The sequence below is a fragment of the Dryas octopetala genome, chromosome 5 (genome assembly GCF_963921425.1).
Source record: "Dryas octopetala chromosome 5, drDryOcto1.1, whole genome shotgun sequence".
In the NCBI taxonomy this organism is placed as follows: Eukaryota; Viridiplantae; Streptophyta; class Magnoliopsida; order Rosales; family Rosaceae; genus Dryas; species Dryas octopetala.
Genome location: NC_141370.1, coordinates 7,815,533 through 7,840,907, shown reverse-complemented (window position 1 = coordinate 7,840,907; position 25,375 = coordinate 7,815,533). Strand labels below are relative to the sequence as shown.

The following is a 25,375-nucleotide window of genomic DNA, read 5'->3' as shown; positions in this document are numbered from 1 at the left end:
AGAAGGACAAGGGGATAAAAAAGTCATTTTCATATGATTGTACACTTTCACTAACGAACCGTCCGTTTCCAATATCACCCACTTCAACGCATGCCAACATAATTAAGTTTCACTATCATTTTATAGCCATAAACTATTATTTCAATTTTTCTGATAATTAATGTTACAGATAACATGTCATTTTGGAATTTATTTTTTTTCCTGCAAAAAAAAAAAAAAAAAAACAAATCTAGAATGAACCTAAAATGAATAAATAGAAATATGTGAATAGCTAGCTAGGGAGTGGCCTTAATGGGGAGTTGGGACCACAATCTTGAAGCTTAGCACACGTTTCTTATATAGAGACAAGAAAAAGATAATTGAAGACCTTGTTGTCCATTTTGAGGACACATTTGAAGGTCTGATCAGTATCAATCATTCAATCATTCAGATATCCTGTTTTTGATTTTTTTTTGCACGAGATTCAGATGTCCTCTATTCGATCAATTGAATTCAATATTATAAACATGGCATCCCAGTGGTCCTAACATGGCATGCATCCCACTGTTTTTAAAAGTAAAAGTCACTATCACTCCGCTCTTGCAGATTGTAGAGTGCTGAGTGCATTTTCTGTCTACTGTCTAGGTGTACTACACTCTTTCGCAAGAATCATTTGGCTCTGTTTGAGCCCTTAAAAAGGACACTGCAAACTATGGCTGCATAAAACTGGACCGTCTATTTTCTTCAGTACTGTTGGACCATTTGTCTTTTAGGGGATTCAATACTTATTTTAAGCGGTAAATTTTTGCAGAGTTCACATATTTTTATTCACTTTTATAGACTAATAATAAACTTCCATAGAGTTCTTTGTTGAGTTTCATAGAATTTGTTTGACTTTTTTCATAGAGTATGATAGACTTTTATCGACTTCTAATATTAAATTCTACAATTGAGATTATTCTAACCTTTTTTTTTTTTTTTTTTTTTTTAACGTTCTTATATAAAAAATTCATGGTTAACAAAGCAAACTTTGTATTGCAAGCTGCCCAGGGAACTCAATCAAAGTTCCTGATTTCCTCTTCACCAAGATCCTATAGTAGCTAGTAAGGATTCTTGGTTGTATGCCAAATTACATGCTTCATGTATAATATATAATAGGGTCATTTACACTTTACACCCTTCAAGTATAGGTCATTTTTCATTTTGGCATCCGATATTCAAAATGTTTCAATGTGGAACCTAAAGTTTATGAAAATTGTAATGTGCCCCTTCCATTAACTTTTCTATTAATTTTAACTGTATATTGTGTGAGATTCCTTTACAATGATGAGGATAATAATTTACGCTACGTGGAAAAAAAAACAAATTAAAAAAGCCAACTAAAATTTTATAGTTTAAAACAATAAAACTCAATTAAAAATTGAAAAAAAAAAAAACTGGGAATGAAAGAGATGAGGGATGAGAGATAGGAATGAACGAGATAATTTTTTATATTTAGTTTTAATGTTATCTTTTAATTTTTTTAATATATAAAATTTAACTGCCTGGCCTTTTTCTAATTTTTTAGGTTTATTTGGTTTATTTTATTACATGTGATGTAAATTTACTGTTCACATCAGTGTAAATAAATCATACACATGTTATATGCAATCCAAATTAACAGAAAAGTTAACGGAAGGGATAGTACATTGCAATTTTCATAAACTTTAAGTTTCACATTGAAACGTTTTGAACATCGGGTACCAAAGTGAAAAATGACTTATACTTGAGGGGTGCAAATTGTAATTCATACCAAAAACCTAGAGTTTATTTACTGCTCAAATCAATTGGTACTATTGGTATTTTGATATTATGGATTTCGAAAATAGTGATTAATTGAAAAATGATATAAAACTCAATAATCAATCATAAATTATAAATCATATTTATCCATTAAAAAAATGGGTTCCTCAAATCAACCAAGAGTGTAGTTGGTAGGCGCGTAACCCAGTTGGAAGGACCGTAGAATTTGCCTCTCTGTACCCAAATTCGATTCCCTCTCTTCCTAAATCTCAAAACAAAACAAAATTCAATATTGGTTTTCTTTTTTATCGTTCATCAATACAAAACAAAATTCAATATTATATCAAATACAGGAGAAATCTATAATTGAAATGAGATTGGAGAGTCTCATTGCGACTGATTTCATGAAGGTTGGAGGTGGTCGGGTTGGGGCTGAATACTACAAGGTGAAGATTGAAAACCCTCTATAGGTAGAAATTTCACGTCTGACAAATTCCTTGAAAGTCTTTAGGGTAAAGGCTGGAAAATCAGTGAACTCTGATATTCATATTTCACACTCCAAGGTCTACAAAACTCTAACATTTAATGAAATCTTTGAAAGTCGACTTTTTAAAACTAGTAGACTTGTTCAAAGTCTTGATTGAATATCACAAGACTTTTATAGATTTTTTAAAAATCTTTAAAAGTCTTAATTAAATACTACATAATTTTTATAGACTCTTTAAAAGTCTAAATTGAATACCTATAGACTTTCTAATTTCATGAAAGTCTTTTAAATCATATATACTAATGGACCAATATTATGTAACGTGGAATAATTACAATATTATTAGAGTTTAGTTAGAATTCTAAAAATTATAAAGCTTTAGTTTGTATAATGTAAAAGTAAAATTAAAAATATGGAGGGAAGTCTCCCAAATTATAATACCACCTTATTATGTTACATCACATACATATGAATAATTTCTGGTGGGATAAGGAAGTCTTAATAACCTTATCATAAGAAATATAATTGTGCAGAAATGCACACTATATGTTTGCAAAGTATGGCCCAGATGCCAACCCATAGGTGTCATAAAATGATTTCAATTGGATGGGAGGAGATCCTTGTTATCACTTCTTTTGTCCTTCCGAATCAAATTTGCAGACACAGAAAGGGTGCTACACTTTTCAACTTTTTATGGCTTAATTAGTTATTAAAGGTAAGGGAAAAATGCAAATTAATGGTAAGAATTATAAATTTTGTGTGGGGGCGTTGGTGATGAATTAAGTGAGATCCCAACTACCCCAAATATTGGAGTGGGGACCGTGGGGCTGAGAAAACAAGCCATAACCGAGGCTACAACTCTCCTGTCCTGGCTTACCATTAATTGCCTGAAAGGGACAAATAAACTGCAAGCCTCGATCCTATATATGTAGTCAACTAGAGACCTCTCTTTTGATTCCTTTTTTTTTTGGTTAACCCTCCTCTCTTTTGATTCCTTGTCTACATCTAGAGACCTCTTTCATTCTCCATCGATCTGGTCCAATGATTCCCAAGCAATTACTGCAACTTTTGTTTTTGGTTAAGATAGATCTACCATTAGAGATGAAAAAACAAATACAAATATTAAGATATGTTACTGTTATAGCTCAAAACCTTCAGCGCACTATGGGCTGGTCTTATGCTATACTGTTTGGATCTTTTTAGTCTGGGCTTTTGCAGGCCCGCCACCAACTTTGGCCTATGCTGGTCCAACACTAGAATTCAATGTTTGATGGCCTAAAGAAACTAACTTCTCTGAAAAGGATTGTGTTAATTGAGAAAGAGCCAATAACTCAATAAAAATTCTTTTTCTGCCTAGATTTTACTAGGACTTTGCTGGCTAAAAATGAGTATAAACGCTATTATCAATCACATAAACCATGGCCATAAGAGTTTTATCATTTCAATAAACATAAATCTTAACTCAAAAAACCAATTAGAGATAGATTTGGGAATAACTCCAGTAACAGTTCATCTTCATAACATCATGGCTTACAATAAACAAATAGAGATACACAAATCCCAAAATCGATACCAAAGGTATTATTTTGACCTCTTGGCAGAGCTAAAAACATGAAAAGCACATAAAATATTTTGAATGGACAAAGTACAATTAATGCAAAGGGAGCTGCAAAAAAGGACTGTGGTATGTGAATTCAGGGTATATTTTATCTTAATAAAAAGTCTAGATCTCTCTTTCTGTACTAGAGATTTGCTTTATATAGGCCAACAGATGAGACGTAACTTTACTGTTATGACCCTGTAATGTCAGCCCTATTAGGTCACTCTTGTCAATCTGTTGCCAGCTGTTCTTTTTGTTCTTATCGTGACAACCTGTACCATATCCCTTCGGTTAGTCATCAGCCGAAGTCATTTGCCTTTGTTTCCCTTTGGTTGATGATCAACCGAAGTCATCTTTTGACCTTGGGCTTACTTGAGCTAACTTGGGCTTCTTTGTAATTTCATTTGCCTGTAACATCTAAAAGAACCTGTCTTGGCCCAATTTAGGATTTTAGGCCCAAACAGTTACATATATATATAGTAATGATCACTCGCTCACCTAACCACCCGCTCACCACAGAGCGGGAAATTCAATGATCGGGACCGTCCATTTTTTAGGTCCATCCTTAAGGGTCATTCCTGTAAAAAATTAGCCAAATCGATAATTGTTTGGTCCTCCAAACTTTGCAGACAAATACAGTTCGTCAGATAAGGTTGAAATGATGTTGACAGTAATACACTAGCTAAACAGTTTCTGATTTGACTGATTTTTTGCAAGGCTGATCTTTGAATGATGCTCTAAAATATGGACGTTTTGATCATTGAAATTCGTTACTGGGTGGTTAGCTAAGCGGGGAATTCCCTGCTCTATAGTGAGCAAGTGATCATTTCTGTATATATATATATATATTCATATTCGACTTAGAATTTTGATAGTTTAAATTTTAAAAAGAATAACGCTAGAAATTTCAAATTTGGATTCAAAATAATGTGACTGTTTTATTTGTTGCAAATAAACCTTAAGATATATAGACCCGTATGCATGTGAATCTATATATATATATACATATATATGAATAAATAATTCAATATTTGCACTACTCATCTTATTTTTATGTTTAAATAATTGAATAAAGAAAAGGATGACTGCAAATGTACAAAATAGAAGTGTAAAAATCACCACCAAATTATATGACAAATGTTAGATATAATGTTGGCTTTTTTATATTTTACCCACCTAAATTTTGGGGTCGATCTCACTTCACCGCCTAAAAACAAAAATTGTGTTAATTTACCACCTAAATTTAAAATTTGTTACAATGCATCACCTCTGGCTCATTTTGTCTAAACTTTTGTTAAAAATAAGAGTATTTTGGTCTTTTCAAGTTCCTATTGTTAGAAAAAAAAAAAAAAAAAGGTTTTTTTAACACCTTACCCACTTTAACATATTAGAAAACTAACTTGAAAAGACCAAAACACCCTTAATTTCAACAAAAGTTTAGACAAAATGAGTCAGAGGTGGTACATTGTAATAAATTTTTAATTTATGTAGTAAATTGACACAATTTTTATTTTTTTTTAAGTAGTGAAGTGAGATCAACTCTAAAGTTGAGATGGATAAAGTATAATAAAGCCTATAATGTTAGAGGAGTGCTCAAACATTAATGTATAAGCTTAATAAAGCTCTAAGGTACTGTAATAACTGAACTCAATTAACCCAAAACTATCTAGTCATAAACTAAGACATAATTATGTATTTCTTAAAAAGAAAGAATCTCAAATATATAGTATTTTTTTTGCACATAATTGAATATAATAACAGAGTCATTGCCAGGCCAAAAAGAATACTTATTACTACAAAAAAGCTAATAGAGCATTGGTAAAAACTATTTTTTATAATCGTAGAGGATAGTTTTTAGGGTGCTTTAATTAGAAACCCAAAATAAGAAAAAAATTTAAGCTAAATCTTAGCCAGTCAAAAAATTAAGTAGAAACTCAAACTGTCCACCGAGCGCTAGATGAGAATTTCCGAATGCTCAGTAGATGAATTTGCGCAACTTCACCTGCATTTAAAAACTACATTTGCAACCTAAAACCTGCATTTACAACCTCAAATATGTCATCTGCAACCTAAAAAGATGCATCTGCAACCTAAAAAAAGTATCTACAAGCTAAAAAGATGCATCTACAATCTAAAAATGTGCTAATGTAGATGCATCTGCATCCATCGAGTACTCGACAAGCTACCGAGCGCTCGGTCTACCGAGCCCTCAGTACTATATTTTTTTGTCTCCACGCATGCATATATGAACAAATTGGGCTGAAACTTACTTTTTTAATTTGCTAGATTTATAGTTAAAAATCTTTCAAAAACAAGATTTGAGAATAATTTATTATAGTTTTTAAGGGTCTTCTATTTTAGTGTCTTCTATTTTTGTAATTTTATAGGATTATTTAGAAACGAAATTTAGCATCCTTTTGAGACCAAAGAGTAAAATGGCATTTCATAGATCAGTAGGAATGGAGAATTGTTTTTACCAAAAAACGGTCCTTGAAAGTGAAATAGAGGACTGTTTTTTCTATGAAACCGGTCTTTGCATAGTGGAATAGAGAACTGTTTGGTTCAAACAAGCATGCTAAATAGTACATCAACAAGGACCACTTTTAAATAAAAACTGTCCTTGAGCATTAAAAAATTGGAAAAAAAAATGAGGATCTTTTTCAAAAATTGAGGATACACTTTTACTTGAGAAATTATTCTGTATAACTGATATATTGACACGTGGTATAACCAATTTATGTGTTATAATATGAGTAGATGTTATTAATATTATATCCTACTAATATAAATACATCATCAAATAATACTCTTACACGTTGGATTGGTTATACCACATGACGGTATATCGATTATACCCTATAATTTTTCCTTTTCATGTCCTCTCTATATTCAAAATCTAAATAATAAAAAATTAAACACTAGATTAAACTAGAAATTAATACAAAATAATACCCAAAACAAAAATAAAGATAAGAAAAATAAAATTAAACGATTTTCCATAGATAAAGTTAACGAACTCTACACTAATATTCCTCGATCCATAAAATTTTGAAGATTACTTCCATAATTTTCATATCATGTCCTTTTATTGGGTGTGACTTCTGAGTATAAGAACCGATTTCTCTTTCTTCAACTTGGGGAGTTCAACTTCTTCAGAAACCTACAATTATTAGAAGAATTAATTGCGTTAATACTTTATAAACACAAAGAAGAAAATTATCAAAGTCAAAATTGTCATATATAGGACTAAAGTATGCTAGCAAGACAAGATAAGCTTGTCTAACGACAAGGATTGATTTATCAATTTAATTAGTGTAAACATACATCATTGAAAAGTTCTCTGACTTTTATCTAATGTCTATCAACGTTTTTGTAGTAGTGCAATCATATTAGAACACATAGATTAATTGGACACACATATTTAAGTGGAAAAAAGGATATATAGTAGAAGCAATCATAACATGGAGTCATCAAATGGAAAGCAATTAAGCAAACTAAATGAATTGAACACGGCCATAAGTAATTTGCATTATGTCAGTGCCTAATGGGATGCCAATGGACATATGCGCTCGTACACACATATATATATATACTAGACTACATATATAGTATGTGGCCTTAAGGGATGAAAAGTCATGGATGTAACGCATTTGAAAGCCTATAATAAAAGCTTCAAATCAATAAGGAAAAAACAAAGGCTTCTTGCGTGAAGTTATTACAGTGGTTCTAGTTATATCAAAGAGTGTTCTACAGCTGTCTACGGTGATGGGGTCCTTGCCGGAGCCCGTTTCTCCTACTTTCCGACCTCTGGGGAACGGCGCTTTCATGATGGACTCCTCTGTTGGTTCTAAGAGGATTCGATCGAAAGCCATGGTTGTTGATGGCATCGCTAATATGAAGTTAGATCCGCAGCCGATCTCTGCTAGTTTTAAGGAGATGTTGCTGAATTCTCCTATGATTCCAGGTTTGAAGGGTATGGATCAAGATCGGCTTGTGTTGGATGACAACGATTTTGTTGTCCAATCTGGTTTGATTCCTGCTATTCGTTTCTCCAATTATGTTAAAGAAAGGCTTTGCTTAGCTTGGAGATGCTCTGCTATTATTCGTTTCATAGGTCGTTCTAATTCTTAGAGTTTCATTTTGGGGAAATTGAAACAAAAGTGGGGTGTGAAGGGACCTATGTCCTTGATTGATATTGAGAACAACTATTATATTGCTAAGTTTTTGCTTAAGGAGGATTTGCAGAAGGTTCTCATTGGAGGTCCTTGGTTTGTTGCTGGCCAATATGTGGCGGTTCATAAGTGGAAGCCTGGATTTAATCCTTTTGTGGATAAGGTTAGCCATATGGATGTTTGAGCGAGGATTTCTAGGTTGAGTGTTGAGTATTTTAACCTTGAGGTTCTTTCTAAGATTGGTAGTTTGCTTGGTAGTACAATTAAGGTTGATAGTCATACTCTTAGTCAATCTAGGGGAAAATTTGCTCGAATATGTGTTGAGATTGATCTTAATAAGCCTCTTGTTCCTTTAATTGAGATTGAGGGTTGTGTTTTTAATGTTGTTTATGAGGGGATCAATTTAGTGTGCTTTGAATGTGGATGCTATGGTCATGCCAGGGACAAATGTCCTATCATTTTGGAGGCCAAGGCTCAAGCTGCTAAATCTCATGGTGTTGATCCTCAGAATGAGCCTCAGGTTGAGGGTTTAAATAGTATGTCTAATCCTGCTGAGGGTGAACATGTCATCTCTAAGATGGTGGTTGAGGATGGTGTTTCTGGTACCCCTGTGCTACCTGAGAAACTTCATGGGGATTGGATGTTTGTCAAGCCCAAATGGAGAAAAAAGCCTAGTGCTGAAGCTTCTGCTAATAAGTCTTGCACGCCTAATGATAAGTCTGATGGTGCTAAGGCTTCTAGTTCTCGTTTTAATGTGTTACAACATGCTTCTAAGGCTGGTTTGGTTGATTCCTCTAGTGATGCATCAGGGCATGTTCCTGTTGGGCCTTTTGGTAATGGTAAAGTGGTTGGTGTTGAGAAAATGCAAAGTGGTTCTAGTGGGCAGTCCAAGGCTCCAGTGCCTGATGTTGAGAATAAAATCTCTGCTTCTGCTGGCAAGTTAAAGTCTAAGAACCAAATGAAGGTTTTCAAGGATATTTCTAATGAGCAGTCTTCTTCTCATTTACCTGTTGCTGCAGTTAAGGCTAAAGCTAGATATGGTGCTAAAGCCAGAGGTGGCAAGGAAGTTGGGGTTTCTTCCCCAATTAGTAAGCAAGTTCGAAGTGCTGATGTTCAACAAGATGTGAGAGGTCAGTTTTTCTTCAATGTTGAGGTTCCCCCTAGTTTTAGCATTCTTAAGGGTAAGAATGATGTTATCCATGGTCATGATCTCCCTAATATTGATGTTATTGGAGTGGCTGTTGATGAAGGGCTTGGCTCTTTAGTTTCTCATGTGTCTGACAATTTGCATCCTGGTTCTATGTGTTCTAATGAGAATTTTCAAATGAAGCCTGGTGGTTTTGATGATGATGATGATGGGAATGTTGCCTCTGGTTCTGTGGAGGCAATGTCCCTTGCCTCTTAATGGGGTTGTCTCTTTGTTTGTTATTTCTCTCTTATTTTTTTCATGATGATAATCTTGTCCTGGAATGTAAGAGGTGCTAGAGGTCCTAATTTTGTTATTACTATTAAGAATTTTAGGAAGCTTTATCATTTTGATGTTCTGGCTATTTATGAGCCTAGGATAAGCGGTGCTTGAGCTCTTAAGGTTGTTATGTCTTTGGGCTTCAGTAATTACTTTATTGTGGATGCCTCTAGGTTTTCTGTAGGTGTTTGGTTGTTGTGGGACTCTTTTTCAGCCAATTTGCAGGTGGTGGCTTGTTCTAGTCAAACTGTCACTGCTTTAATTTAGTGACTATAGGCCAAAATGTGTGGTTCCTTTATGCAGTATATGCTAACCCTCATCATACTTTCAGAGATATGCTTTGGCGCTACTTGGATGGTTTGTTATCTTCTACCTCTATCCCTTGGCTAGGGCTGGGAGACTTTAATGATATTGTTGATAGCATGGAGCAGTTGGGCGGTAATCCTATTCCTGATGATGGCCCTTTTGCTCAGTGGATTAACATAAATCTTTTTGTAGATTTAGGGTTCATTGGTGTTGATTTCACTTGGAATAATAAGATGGATGAGGATGGTCTTATTTGGAGAAGGTTGGACAGGGCGTTAAGTTGTATTAGTTGGAGATAACTTTTTCCTGATGCCTATGTTAGACACCTTCCCAAACTTAATTCTGATCATTCCCCTATTTTGGTGTATTTATCCTCCTCTCATGTGCCTAGAAAGGATTTTCTTCCTTTCATGTTTCAAGCTATGTGGATGCAACATCCGAGTTTTAAGGGCTTTATTGCTGATACTTGGAATTCTCTCTCTGGTCATGCTGTTCAGAAAGTTCTAAATTTGGTTCATGCTATGAAGGATTGGAATCACAATGTATTTGGTTGTTTGTTTCAAAGAAAGAGAAGGCTTCTTGCTAGGTTGAATGGCATTCATAAGGCTTTATGTCAAAGACATAATCCTTATTTGGTTAAGCTTGAAAGTGATTTGTGCAGTGAGTTCAATTTACTTCTTGAACAGGAGGAGTTGTTTTGGTTGCAAAAATCAAGGAATCTTTGGCTCCAAGTTGGTGACAGGAACACCAAATTTTTTCATCTCTCTACAATCATTAGGAGAAGAAGAAATAAGCTTGAGGGTCTTTACAATGATGATGGTGTTTGGGTTGATGATAAGGCAGGGTTGCATGACATTATTGTGGATTATTTTCAAAATCTTTTTTCGGATAATTTAAGATCTATTTCTTATAGTTATTTGCCTAAGCTTTTTCCCTCTTTGAGTAATGAAGAGCTTAAGCTTATTAATAGAGAGGTTTGTGAGGCTGATATTAAAGCTAGTCTATTTTCTATTGGGGGTTTGAAGGCTCCATGCCCTTATGGTCTTCCTGCTAGGGGTGGGCACGGTCCAGTACAGTCCAGTGCTCACCCCAAACTGTATATTGGACTGTATAATTAATCCAGTCCATTCCAGTATTATAGAACTAAATTTTTTGGCTCAGAACTGGACCAAACTGAACTGGAACAGTTCCAGTTCAGTCCAGTTTACTGTTTCAGACTGGGCTCACTATTTGGGCCTTAGCCCAATTAAATTTTTGGGCCAAAAAAAACTTTAAAACATGTTTTTTTTTTTTAACATAGCCTTTAATGGCTGGCCTGCTTGTAAAATATCCAGTCCAGTAAGCATTTACATTGTCAGCATATTTGATAATTGATAAATACACATCATTATAGATCAACAAACATAAAAAAGGAACAGGTAAGCATTTACATTGTCAGCAACTCAGCATATTTGATAAATACACATCATTATAGATCAACAAACATGAAAAAGGGAGAGGTACATGTAAGTCTGTAACTAACTTACTAATTTATCCAAGTGCAAGTGCAAGTGCAAGTAATTAAAAAATAAAAACCAACCAAAGCTAAAAAAATACAAACCAAATACAAATTACAAACCAACCTAATACAAATTACAAAGTACAAACCAATCAAAAACAAATTAAGTTACATAACTAAAAATAATACAAATTAAAATATCCTAGTCAATCATCAACCTGCCACCAACCAATTGTCTTCAAATAACTTCTGTCAACAACCAATTGTCATCAAACACTATAAATAAATAACTAAGCAACTAAACAATAGAATTCAACTTAACAAATTAAAGTTTTTGAACTTGTGAAAGTCAAAAACTTACCATTTTGGCTGCCTACTCAACACTGAACAGCAGGGACTGTTTTCTTTGAAGTGGCTGAAGACATATATTCTGAAAAACAAATCAAAAAATGCCTTCATAACAAAAAAAGTTTAATACAATAAACAAAAAAAGTTTAAATACAATAAACAAAAAAAGTTTAATACAATAAACTAAGTTATAACAAAAAGTAAAAACTAAGTTTAATACCTTCTTCAAGTGCTTCATAAAACTCCATTTCTTCAATGGATGGCTCATACTGTAAAAAGGAGATATCATCGGATCTCAACCAATTTTGACAACAAATAAGAGCCTCCACCATCTTTGGAGTCAAAGAAGCACGAAAGGGATTAACTACCCTTCCTCCCGTGCTAAAACAACCCTCACGCAAGGATATCATTTGCAATTAGGGCCAAAGTAGGGTATTTAACCCCATTGTGCTTCCACCATTGAAGGATGTCAAATTCAAAGTTTGGATTGCATTTTTCAATAGGATCCATGATGTACGTATCCACCTCATGCTCCAAAACCACTACATTACTTGCTTCAGCTTCTTCCAACCATTCTTTGTCCAGTTCTTGCCTTTTTCTTCCCCCTCTAAGTGCCTTATATGTTGCCCTAGTACTAGTAGTGGCATTTGAGATAGTAGGATCAGCCACACCACTAGTATTAGAATCTTGACTTTCGGGTGTTCTTGTATTATACTCATCAAAAAATTTGATGAGTATGGCTTTGATCTCTTCCTTCTTCCTTGTGGCATCTTCTACATTCACACTACACTTTTTGAGCAAAAATGCCAAGTTGCCCAATTTGTATCTAGGGTCAAGGACAATTGCAACCATCAAAAATTGGTTGACCTTGTCAAGATCCCCCCAATACTTTTGAAACTTCTCCTTCATGCCAATGGCCATTTGATGCAACAATCAAAAATTGGTTGACCTTGTCAAGATCCCCCCAATACTTTTGAAACTTCTCCTTCATGCCAATGGCCATTTGATGCAACACCAATTGTGCCTCGGATTCTTCAAAACAATCGAAAGACATATCTTGATCATCTTCACTAAACTGTAAACATTTAATTTCCGAATCAATGGAAATTAAATCACGGAATGTTTCATGGACAGCGGGTCATGTAGTCAAACTCATTTTCAAGGTCATGGCATAGAAGACCTTCAAGAAGTTCACAAAAATAGTGGCATTGACCCAATCATTCCCGTTTGGTGGTCCTTCCCTTTTCCTACCATTGGAAACATCTTCTTCATCATCACCAAACCAACTCAAGTATGCGTTGTGTTCTTCATTGTCTCCCATTCTATCAAAAGCTTTTTCAAATTTCAAAGCAAATTCTAACATCATATAGGTGGAATTCCACCTAGTTGGGACATCCAACACCACAAGACCCTTGCATGGAATTGCCTCTACCTCCACACAAGTCTTGAAATCTGCCAACCTTTGAGGTGATGATCTAACATATTTCACTGCATTCCTAATGGCTAGAATTGACTTCTCTAGTTTCTTCAATCCTTCCCCAACTATCAAATTCACAATGTGAGCACAACACCTCACATGCATGTAATCCCCCCCCAAAACCATATTAGCATTTGTCCAATGCCTCATCTTGCTCTTTAGATAGTTAATTGCCACAGTGTTTGAAGAGGCATTATCTGCTGAAATGGTAAGAACCTTATCCACACCCCATTCTCGCAAACATTGTTCTAGAAGCTTCCCAATTGATTTCCCCTTGTGATTGGCTATCACTCTAAAGTTCAAAACCCTCTTGTGGAGCTTCCATTCACTATCTATAAAGTGGGCAGTGATGACCATATAGTTAATGTTTTGACAACTAGTCCAAGTGTCGGTTGTGAGGCAAGATCATTTCTCAACTTTTCCTTCATTTCATTATACAAGACCAAAAAATGCCTAACAAGGGTCCTACGGGATGGGACTTAAAAAATGGGGCAAGCAACACTGCAAAATCTCCTAAACCCTATACCTTCAACAAAGCTAAAAGGTAACTCATCCATGATCACCATTTCCACACAAGCCTTGAGACAATCATCCTTACTAGACCCCCTGGCCACTAAATTGTTCAATGTTTGGTCAAAAGATAATGTCTTTTGCATTTTATCTTTCAATCTGGGGTAGGACTTACAAATATGATCTATGTGTTTCTTCAATGCAGAGGTACCATTCAAAGATGGGTCAGCAGCATAGTGATCTTTACAATACTTGCACCTAGCTCTCTTTTTCGTAATTTGAGTTGTAGTTCCATCCGCATTTTTAATCTCAGTCACATGATCATATCTCTCAAAGTGTTCCCAAATGGGGGCTCTTGCCTTCATTACTTTCCTTGAACTAGTTTCTGGTGGTAGTGGTGGCCTTCCACCACTTGGTGTAGGTGCTGGACCTGCTGGTTCTGGTGGTGGGGTTGGTGATGGTGGTGGTGTTGGTGTTGGTATTGGTGATGGTGATGGTGATGGTGAAGGTGATGGTGATGGTGAAGGTGAAGAGGCAGAGGCAGTGGAGGAGAGGTTACTAGAGGTGCCATGTGATTGGGGGTCCATCTTTCCTAACAATTTAACATACATATTCACAATCAAAATAATCAAACCCAACAAAATTATCAAACCCAACAAAATTATCAGTAAATCAGTAAGTTTCCCAGCAAGTTTCAATTTTCCCAACAAATTTCAATTTTCCCAAACAACAAGTAAATCACAATTATCAAACCCAAAATCAAGTAAATCAGTAAATTACAATTATCAAATCCAAAATCTAGTAAATCAGAAAATCAAACCCTAAATCCCCAAATCAAACCCTAAACCTAACCCAAAGTCAAACCCTAAATCTAACCCAAAATCTAACCCGAGATACTAGATATGAGAGATGAGAGATGAGTGATGAGAGAACTTACCCACGGGGCGACGGCGATGGACGAACCCGAGAGGCGACGGCGACGGACTAGTTGCGAGAGGAAGATCGCCACGGCCTGGTCGCAAGAGGAAGACCGCGACAGCGTGACTGCCTGAGGAAGACCGCGACGGCGAGAGGAAGATCGCGACTGCGGTCTGCGTGACTGCGGGCTGCGGCGTGAGGTCTGCGGGCTGCGACGTGAGGTCTGTGGGCTGCGGGCTGTTGTCTGAAGTCTGAGTCGCCGATTCGGCGTGAGGTCTGGACTGCGGGCTCGGGCTGCGGCGTGAGGGCTGAGGGTTTCAGACTTTCAGACTTTGATACTTGTTTTGAAACTTTGACTGTTTAGTGTTTACTTGTTTAATGTTTAGTGAATAGTGACTTGAGTACTTGACTTTTAATGTTTGTTTAATGTTTGTCTGTTTAGTGTTTACTTGTTTAATGTTTGTCTGTTTGAGTTTTGTAATTAAATTGGGGTTTTAATTTTTTAAACACTTAAGTCACTTAAACACTTGTAATTAAATTGGGGTTTTAATTTTTATTGGGGTTTCAATTGTGGTTATATAGTTATACTTATATAGTTAATTAGTTATATATGTTATATATGTATAGAGTAATTAATATAATTTAGGGTATATGGTTATAGTTGACTATGAGTCTAATTGGGGTTTCATTTGGGTTTCAAATTTTCAATTGGGTTTATATACTTATATAATTATATATGTTATATACTTATATACTTATTACTTATATATATAATATATGTATAGAGTAATTAACTAATTAATATAGTTTAGGGTATATGGTTATAATGTATTAGGATATAGGGTTATAGTTGACTATGAGTCTAATTGGGGTTTCAATTGGGTTTATATACTTATATAATTATATACTTATATACTTATTACTTATATATAATATATGTATAGAGTAATTAACTAATTAATATAGTTTAGGGTATATGGTTATAATTGTATTAGGGGATAGTGTTATAGTTGACTATGAGTCTAATTGGGGTTTCATTGGGGTTTCAATTGGTTTTATATACTTATTACTTATATATAATATATGTATAGAGTAATTAACTAATTAATATAGTTTAGGGTATATGGTTATAATGTATTAGGATATAGGGTCATAGTTGACTATGAGTCTAATTGGGGTTTCAATTGGGTATATAGTTATATATGTTATATTCTTATATACTTATTACTTATATATAATATATGTATAAAGTAATTAACTAATTAATATACACTACTACAATTGTATAAATAGACAACAGTCAATAGACAACGGTTCTTATTTTGTCCGTTATCTTAATTTAACACACAACGAGTTTTTAAAAACTGTTATATGATGGTATCATATCCAATGCTATTTGGTCGGATGAATTTTCTTAAATATTAAACACAATAGTTTTAAACAAAACCGTTGTGTTGGATAAGCTACACAAAAATAAAAAAAAACATGCGGGTCTTTGTATTTGACAAAATACACGCTCGCGTTAATGAAAAAAATCATATCGCCTTTAACCCTTCAGACAGAACCAAGACCTCCTCCTCCTCACACCCTCAAACCCAGACTTGCTTCTTCCCAAAACCCAGACCTCCCGTACTCTCACTTTGCTCACTCTTTCTCTTTCTCTCTCTTCTGATTATGGCCATCACCCATCACCGTCCCTCACCATCATTGCGTCGCCCTTTCACCACCATGTACGCACTCGTCTTCTCATCACCGTCGCCATGGCTGCACACATCTTCTTATCATGTCGACTCTCAGTTTATGCCTTCTGAAATCACTGGATTTATGCTCTCCTCCAACCAAATCACACAGAGATTTGGGAAAGCTTGAAACCCTAACCCTAATCTGGACCATTGACTTCGCTGAGCTCACACTGGGCTTTCAGGTGCTTTTTCCCCCACTTCACTCTTTTGTTTTTCCTCTGTGATAGGGCTCTCACATGAAGTTCTTGATTATTTCCTTTACGCGCGCTGTTGAATTTGTGTTTTGTTATTTATTTATTTTTTTCTGTAATTTTTTTGTGGGTTTACTTTGGAGGGATTTAAGGTTAGATTCGTTTGTTTTTTGAGGTTGATTCCTTTCATTTCATCTCTTTTTAAAATTTTCTTGCTTGGTTTAATCTCATGAACTAGGATTTTTAATAGGAATTTTTGTTCATTAATTGTTTTCTGAGTTTTTTTTTCTTCTGGACTAGTTTATGTTTGGTTGTTGAGAAAACTGCAAAAATTAAGGGATGAATTTAACTTGATATTTGTGTTGTGAATGGATTTGGACCATTAAGATCAGTTAAGTAAATGGACTTTGCTTTGCTAGACTCACATAATGAAATTTCATATGTTTTCTTCACACTTTTATCATTAGCGAAATTGGGTTTTTTTGTGTACGTGTGCTATTCTGTTAACTGACTTATTTCAAGGACATAAAATTTTTTTAAGGTTAGAATGTTCATTGGGTTAACTATAAAGAGATACCGAGCTATTAAAGAAGTGGGAAGATTATAATGAGTGTCAGGATCATTGCCTACTACCAACTGATGCAAGTTTGTTAGGTACAACTAATATTCATATCTCCATTCTACTGTGCTAATGCTCATATGATTTGGGGGCAAGTTACTTTGAAAACTATGGAATTATGCTCTTTTTTTTTCTTTAATTTAATTGCAAAGTGTGTATGTTTTTTTATTTATTATTTAATTCTCTCTTTTGCTTATCTTATTGCATTTTTCTTGACAACGCGCTTTAGCATGTAGCACTTTGAAGATATCACTTTTTTTCATTGATGTCCTTCTATTTAATTTCTATTTCAGGCTGAATATTTTCACCAGTTTCTTAAACCTGTTACGTAGTCTAATATCACCAACTGTCTGGACTATGGGATTTGGGATAGACTGTCATATGGCTGTATTCATACATAAGAAAGAAGGCAGTTGTTTTGATTTTGGTGGCTGGTTGTTAGGGAATAGGTGGCTCTCCTGTAGTAGAATGGCAATAACTCTCCTGTATTCTTTCATGAAGTCTCAAGGAACTGCTAAACTAAAGGGGTCTAATTTTCTTTGGTGATATCTCTCTCTCTCTCTCTCTCTCTCTCTCTCTCTCTCTCTCTCTCTCTCTCTCTCTCTCTCTTTATTTTCTTAAAATAAAAATAACAAAGCATGTTGCCACCTTGTTTTGTGTTTCCCTTCAACATCACCATCATGCTTAATATTTTTTTTCTCTTTGTTCTTGTAAATTAGATTTAGATCTAATCTGAGAGTGTACTCTACTACTACTAGCTAGTCTATTAATTTGATGAGTATTTGGCACTCATATTCCTTGTTGGTATTTAGGTTAATTATCTCTTATTTTGCTCCTTGGCACACTTTTAAACCATTATGATGTTGTTTCTTGTATTGGGTGCTATTGTGTGCTCAATGATATTGCAATTTATTTATTAACCTGATGAGGGAAAACTCATTTGTGGGAGGGGTTCAGTGGATTATTTTTAGTAGCTAGCCTTTTCTATCCTTTTTTCTGTACTAGCTAGTCATCATATATCACCACCACGTACCACATCACTTAGACATGTCATATATGCTTAATTTCTTTAATTTGGTGCTTACTTCTTGGAGAACATGCATGGATCATAGAGATGGCGGCATACATTAAGAGTCTCGATGAAAAACACCTTGTGACTGTTGGACTTGAAGGATTTTATGGGTGAAGACAGCTAAAAGATCTGGAGTGAATCCTGGGGAATGGGCAGACTCACTTTGATCAGACTTTATACACAATTCAATAGTTGATAACATTGATTTTTGCTTTTGTTCATGCATACCTGATAGCTGGTTAGTAAATTTGGTTCCTGCTTATTTTCTCTTAGTTTTGATAAATATAAAAATGCTAACCAATCTATAAGTTTGTGAAAAGAATATATCACTCATCTGACCTCATATAAAAGAGTTTGAGCAAATACTTTTCCTAATTGTCCCCAGTGAAGGCATATATAATGTAATCGATATCATGCTTATTCTTTCAAATATTGTTGATACTAATTACATTTCTTATATTGCATAAAACCATTCCCAGATCTAGGTATTCCTTTATTTGATGCTTTGTGCATCTCTGTGGCCAAGACACTTGCCTGAAGAGGAAGTTAGAGAGCACCTAGTTTAAGAAGTACTACTAGAAAATTAAAAAGAGGTAGGGGATGAATTGCATTCAGCAGTAGAAACATAAAAAGAGCTTTTTGTGAAAGGTTCTACTTCAAACTGTGTGTGTGTTCATTTTGGCTTCTACTTCAAACTGTGAAAGTTTCCGAATTCCCTTTTATTTGCAACTCATAGATCATGAATAAATCTGCACTTTGCAATTTTAAGAAATAATGGTTTACAATTTTGTTTTGTTAACTTCTGTATGTTATTAAATCAGAAATTTGTCATTAGTGATAAAGCTTGTGTGATGACCCTTTTGAAATATAATCTGCAAGTTGCATTGAAGAAAGATAAACAACATTGGAAACTTTATTAGCCCATTTTTGTATACTATGTGAGTGCTTAGGTTGATTCTCTTTACAAAAAGCTGCCTTAAATAATATTTGGTAGGTGGCTTTCATGCAGGGCAGTCCTTGAGCTTTTCTCCAAACCAAGTTGCATTCTTGGTAAGGAAAGTCTAATTAAACTTGGTTGTGATCGAACTCTATGTAGACCCTAGTAATGTTGCTTTTCTCCAAACCGAGTTGCATTCTTGGTAAGGAAAGTCTAAACTTGGTTGTGAACTCTGTGTAGACCCTAGTAATGTTGCTTTGAGTGTACTGATAATGCTTGGTTTGGCAAGAGAGTCTTGAGTCTTGAGCTTTACACAAAATCCCACTTTTCTGGTTTTGGTAGTCACTGACCCTGTGACACTCTTTGTGAATTATGTACTGATTGGTAAGTGGTCTCGAGCTGATTTTTGGTGAGCATAAACTAGACATCCTAATGGTTATTTCAAGACCAAGATCACCTCAATCGGACCCCAGATGCATTAGTTATGCATTTTCTAAGTTGGCCCTGAAAGCTTTACACAAAATCCCACTTTTCTAGTTTTGGTAGTCACTGACCCTGTGACACTCTTTGTGAATTCTGTACTGATTGGTAAGTGGTCTCGAGCTGATTTTTGGTAGCATAAACTAGACATCCTAATGGTTATTTCAAGACCAAGATCACCTCAATCGAACCCCAGATGCATTAGTTACGCATTTTCTAAGTTGGCCCTGAAATACGTACTGAAATCTCTGCCAGCAATTATCTTCTTTTGCATGTCTATGTTTTCTTATGTTTCTCGTGATTTTAACCTAAACTAAAATTGATGTAATGATATTAATTAGTTCAAGTGTTTTAGTGAAACACCAAATTTTTTGCACAATTTCACTAGTATTGATGTCCTGTTACTAGCAAGTGAGCTATATATAACCTGTACGTAAGTGTTAAATCCTCAGGTATATGAAGTTCTGGAGTTGCTAAATGAACTTCTCCTTGCTTCAGCCAAAGAACAAGATGCTCCACAATTGTCAGATAAGGAATCTTTTTTAGTTGATCAACCTGATTTTCTGAAAAAAATTTTGGGATGAATATACTTCCCTTGTCAATCCATGTTTGGTTTCTGATATATAAAACACTTTCTTTGCACCCCACCCAACCAACCAATATTTTATGCAATGTTTCCTTCATTTGTCAACAGGTTGTGAATTCCAAGCATGCGAATCATTACATAATCAGAGGGCACTCTTTGGAGCATTTGTGTTCAGTGATGGTCCTTGTTCTACTCATTATTTTTTGTGTATGTGTTTATCAAGGCAAATGTATTTGTGTTCACCCAACCATTAAAGATTACTACACGGATTATATCAAGGTAAGCTGCTAAGTCCTTTATCCTTGTCAATTTAAATTTAAATGACTATCATATTCATGCATCCATGAGTTTCAACATCTCCAAAGTGACATGATTTATTTTATAATCGAATTTTCAATTATGTGTCTTATTTTCACAGACTTTGATTTTTCTTTAATTAATGAGTCTATTTGTCTATTTTTTTGTAGGGATTCAAAGATGGAAGGAGCTCAAAATGCTTTGGTTGTCGGTCCATCTGCACCAAAGGCACAATGAGCTTTATGAAGGAAATGCTTTGGTTGTCGGTTGTTATGCGCTTTATGAAGGAAATAATTGAAGATGAGGGCTTAGCTTTTGTGAATAAGGTATGAATTAGTCAGCCAACCTGACATTATGTTGGTCATGCTTTTGGTATGAGCAGTGATATGATAATTGTCTTTTACTTGGACATTTTGAACCCTTGGTACTCTTAGGAGCTATATAATATCATGTCAAAATGACTTATAAATTGTTTAGACCTTGCTGGGCATTTATAAATGGGTATTCGAATTTTGATAAAGAAGTTAATGTATTGTTGCAATTTATAATGCTTTAATTTGTTTTGTGGCTGAAAGCTTGGAAATGTAGTAAAGGAATAAAAGGAAACAAATTAGTTGGGGGAGTCTGTTTTGGGTGCAGATTGGGAATACTTGGTGGATTCTTTCAAAATTGTGGAAGTGAACAGGTTATATTGGCCCCTGTTTGATGATCACTTGTGTTAATATATTGGAGCTTGATTCTGGATATAGGCCCCTATTTTATCTTGTGGATGCTAACTATATATATATATATATATATGCTTGCTACTGGATGTTGAAACCTGACAGGGGCATATTCTTCTCTTGCATGCCTATGTTTTTCAATACACCTACTTAGGGGCGCGCATGTTCTTTATTTTTTTCTTTCTGCTGGACTGTTTGCATTTTTGGTTGAATTTTATTTTTAATTAGTACTCCATCTTTGCCTTGTTTCAGTGGGAATGAAGGCAAGACAACACTTATACCCAAGAAGATATCGATGAAGTCCGGGCTGAATGGGCAAACTTCGTGGGCCAGTTTATGTAGACATTTCTGGTTGGATTTTTGCACGACACCTTTTTGACATAGGCCATATGTTTAGCTAGACTAGCTTTGGGTATATATGATATATTGATTACTTTGCTAGATTAGCTTGGGATGATTGATAGGCTAGCTGCTGGATAATATTTTGATATATATATGACAGTAATTAGGTTGATTAATTAGATTGATGCCTAGTTTTTTGGAAAGATATATATGGAGGGTTTTTGTTTATGGCATATATGGCTGGTTTTGTGAATGAAATTGGGTTAAGGGAGCGAGGTACATATATACAATTACTACCTTCAAATATCTTATATTATTTGGTACTTTAGAAATTCCAATCCTTTATTATTGTGAATTGGTATTTTGTAAATGTATAATTTATTAGGAATGTTAATTATGAAGGGAATCAATTTGGAACAATTAATGGTTGTACCAAAACAACCTATCTCATCAATTAGATTTTGCATTGTTTGTTCATAATTGCATTGTGGTCAAAGACAATTGGGAGTTTCTAAAAACAGATGTAAACAGGCACATTATACAACAGTTTTTCGATCAAAAGAGGGGTCTGTGCCCTTGACTTACAATGGTTCAATATCATAAACCATTGTTTAATTCTTAAGCATACCACACAAATCTTAAAAATCCATTGTGCTAAGTGCCTTCATACAATAGTTTCTAACCCAAAATCGATGTACCAAATAAGTATATACAACGGTTATATGGTTAATATTCAATTTTCTTAATGCATTAATACAACGGTTTCATATAAAACACCGTAGTTTGAAAAACCTATAGACATGGCAATACACATATTATTCAATAGATTAAACCACGGTTTTTAACAATAAACCGTTGTTTTAATGACTATTTCACCTCGTGTTTCTACCTAAAATAGTTGTAAAACAAATTCTTTACTTAACATAACCGTTGTTTAACATATATATACACATCGGTTATTAAATATAAACCGATGTTTAAATTGGCACTCAACAACGGTATCCTCCAAATCATTGATTTTAAAGGTTGTATATACAACGGTGGTACATCTATAACCGTTGTGTAGGTGCACCAGGACAACGGATTTTATCCGTTATCTATTGGGGTATGAATAGACATCGATCGATTAGACGACGGTAAATTATAAACTCACACAACGGTGAAAATCCGTTGTCTGATTGCTATTTTGTAGTAGTGATAGTTTAGGGTATATGGTTATAATTGTATTAGGGTATAGGGTTATAGTTGACTATGAGTCTAATTGGGGTTTCAATTGGGTATATAGGTATATATGTTATATACTTATATACTTATTAGATTATAGGGTTTCTTTTAAACTTTAAACCCTAAACCCTAATACATAATTTCCTCTATTAGAAATTTATAACTAATTAACTATATACTATAAGTCTATATCCTATAACTATAATAATTTTAGTATATACTATATAGGGTTTAGTATATAGATTATAGAGTATAAAAAATATATTAATTTTATTATAAAAGGTATAACTAAAATTATATACTAAAACATTATTATATATATATAGAATAATATGCCATATGGTTATATAAAATATATTTTAGGGTCTAAAATATAGCTAGGTTAATATTAATTTTATTATCTAAAATGTGTAAAATGTGTGTAAAAATGTATGTAAAAATGTGTGTAAAAATGTGTATAAAAATGTTTATAAAGTGTATAAAAATTGTATAAAAATTAAATATATATAAAAATTAAAAATACATATTAATTAAATGGTCCAATCCAGTCCAGTCCAGTTTTGGGAAGTGAAAAACTGGACCGGAACTGGATTAGACCGGTCCAGTCCAGTTTTGACCCGGTGTTGACCAATTTTGGTCAAAACGGTTTTTTACAGTTTTTTTTCCCCCGGTTCGGTATGGTGCACCCGGTTTCCGGTTTAAATGCCCACCCCTACTTCCTGCTTCTTTTTTTTCAGCAGCATTGGGATATGTGTAAGCATGATTTTGTGGACTTGGTTCTCAGATGTTTTGCTACTGCCACTTTGCCTGAAGGTTTAAGTAGGACTCTCATTGCTCTTGTTCCTAAGGTTGCTAATCCTTCTTCAGTCACTCAATTGAGACCTATTGGTCTCTGCAATACTTTGTATAAAATAATTTCTAAAATTGTGGTTTCTAAGTTGAGGCATGTTATGTCTAAATTGGTTCATCCTAACCAAGTTAGCTTTGTGCCTGGTAAACATATTAGTGATAACATTTTGGTGGCTCAGGAGATTTTGCATAAGTTCAAGCTGACTAGAGGGTCTAAAGGATATATGGCTTGGAAGATTGATCTTTCCAAAGCCTGTGATAGGCTCAAGTAGAGCTTCATTAGAAATGTTCTCTGGGAAGTTGGTCTAAGAGGTTATCTTTTGGAGCTTATCATGCAGTGCATCTATACAGTTAGTTTCAAGGCTGTTATTAATGGTGAGCTTTCTTCTTGCTTCAGTCTTGCTTGTGGTATCAGACAAGGCGACCCTTTATCTCCTTATATTTTTGTTTTGTGTATGGAGAAGTTGTCTCATTTAATCGTTCAACAGGTTCATAGTTCTCAGTGGAAACCTGTGAGTGTGTGTCAAGGTGGCCCTCTTATGTCTCATTTATTTTTTGTTGATGACTTGATTTTATTTGGTGAAGCTTCTGTGTCTCAAGCTCAGATTATGAAGCTTTGCTTGGATGCTTTTTGTACTGTTTCCGGTCAGCAAGTGAGTTATGAGAAGTCAAGTATTTTTTTTCTACCAATACTTGCCCCATCGTTGCTGCTGAAGTTACTTTTGTTTGTGGTTCTCCCTTAACTAATTGCCTTGGGAAATATTTAGGGGTTCCTCTTATTCACACCAAAGGTGTCAAAGATATGTATAGTGAGGTTGTTGACAAGGTTAAGAAGAGGTTATCTTCTTGGAAATGCAGGACTTTATCTATGGCAGGGAGGCTCACTCTTCTTCTCTCTGTCACCTCTGCTATTCTTGTTTATTCTATGCAAACAATTTTGCTTCCTACCTCTATTTGTGATCAACTTGATAGGCTCAACAGGAACTTTCTTTGGGGTCACTCTAGTGAGAGGTCTCGTGTCCACTTAGTTAACTGGGATGTTGTGTGCAGACCTAAGTTTTTTGGGGGTCTTGGTCTGAAGAAATCTGCTTTGATGAACCAGGCCTTACTTGCTAAAACTGGTTGGAGACTCTTGCAACATGAGGAGGGTTTGTGGTCTCGAATTTTGCGAAGTAAATACCTTAAGCATTATGATCTTTTGACTGCTAAGGATATTGCTTTTGCTAATTGTTCAAGCTCTTGGAGAGCCATTCTTTGTGGTTTGAAGCTGCTTCCGAATGGCCTCAGGTGGAGGGTTGGTAATGGTAATTCGATTCTTTTTTGGACTGATAGATGGCTTGATATTGGTCTGTTACAGCTTTTTGCTACTATTGAGCTTTCTGAGGAGATGCTGCAGCTTACTGTTAGTGATTTTCTTGATGAACAGGGTTGGGATGTAGTTGCTTAAGGGAATGTTTACCTCTTGAGATTATCCAAAAAGTTACTGCTGTGCAGGCTGGTGCTATTGGTAGTGGTGTAGATAGGTACATTTGGCATCCCACTAATAATGGTGTTTTCTCTGTTAAGACAGCTTATTTGACTTTGTTTGACAACAATTTTGTTGATTGGTGTTGGTCTTTCTTGTGGAAGATGCTCTTACCTCCTAAATTCAAGACTTTCCTTTAGTCTTTTTGTCATGGTAAAATAATGACTAATTTCCAAAGGGTTAAGCGGAGGTTTTCCTTTTCTTCTGACTGCCCTAGATGTCATGGTGTTTCTGAGACGTTAGAGCA

General features: G+C 34.8%; 1 protein-coding gene across 1 annotated transcript; it reads left to right on the top strand.

The window, feature by feature from the left end:
* The first annotated feature begins 8,027 nt into the window (after positions 1–8,027).
* On the top strand, positions 8,028–10,909 carry LOC147283944 (uncharacterized). The gene is made up of 4 exons (XM_086245624.1): positions 8,028–8,183; positions 8,259–9,409; positions 9,817–10,053; positions 10,114–10,909. Exons 1-4 carry the CDS (start codon positions 8,028–8,030, stop codon positions 10,907–10,909), a joined length of 2,340 nt encoding a protein of 779 aa, XP_086101750.1.
* The last annotated feature ends 14,466 nt before the right edge of the window (positions 10,910–25,375 follow it).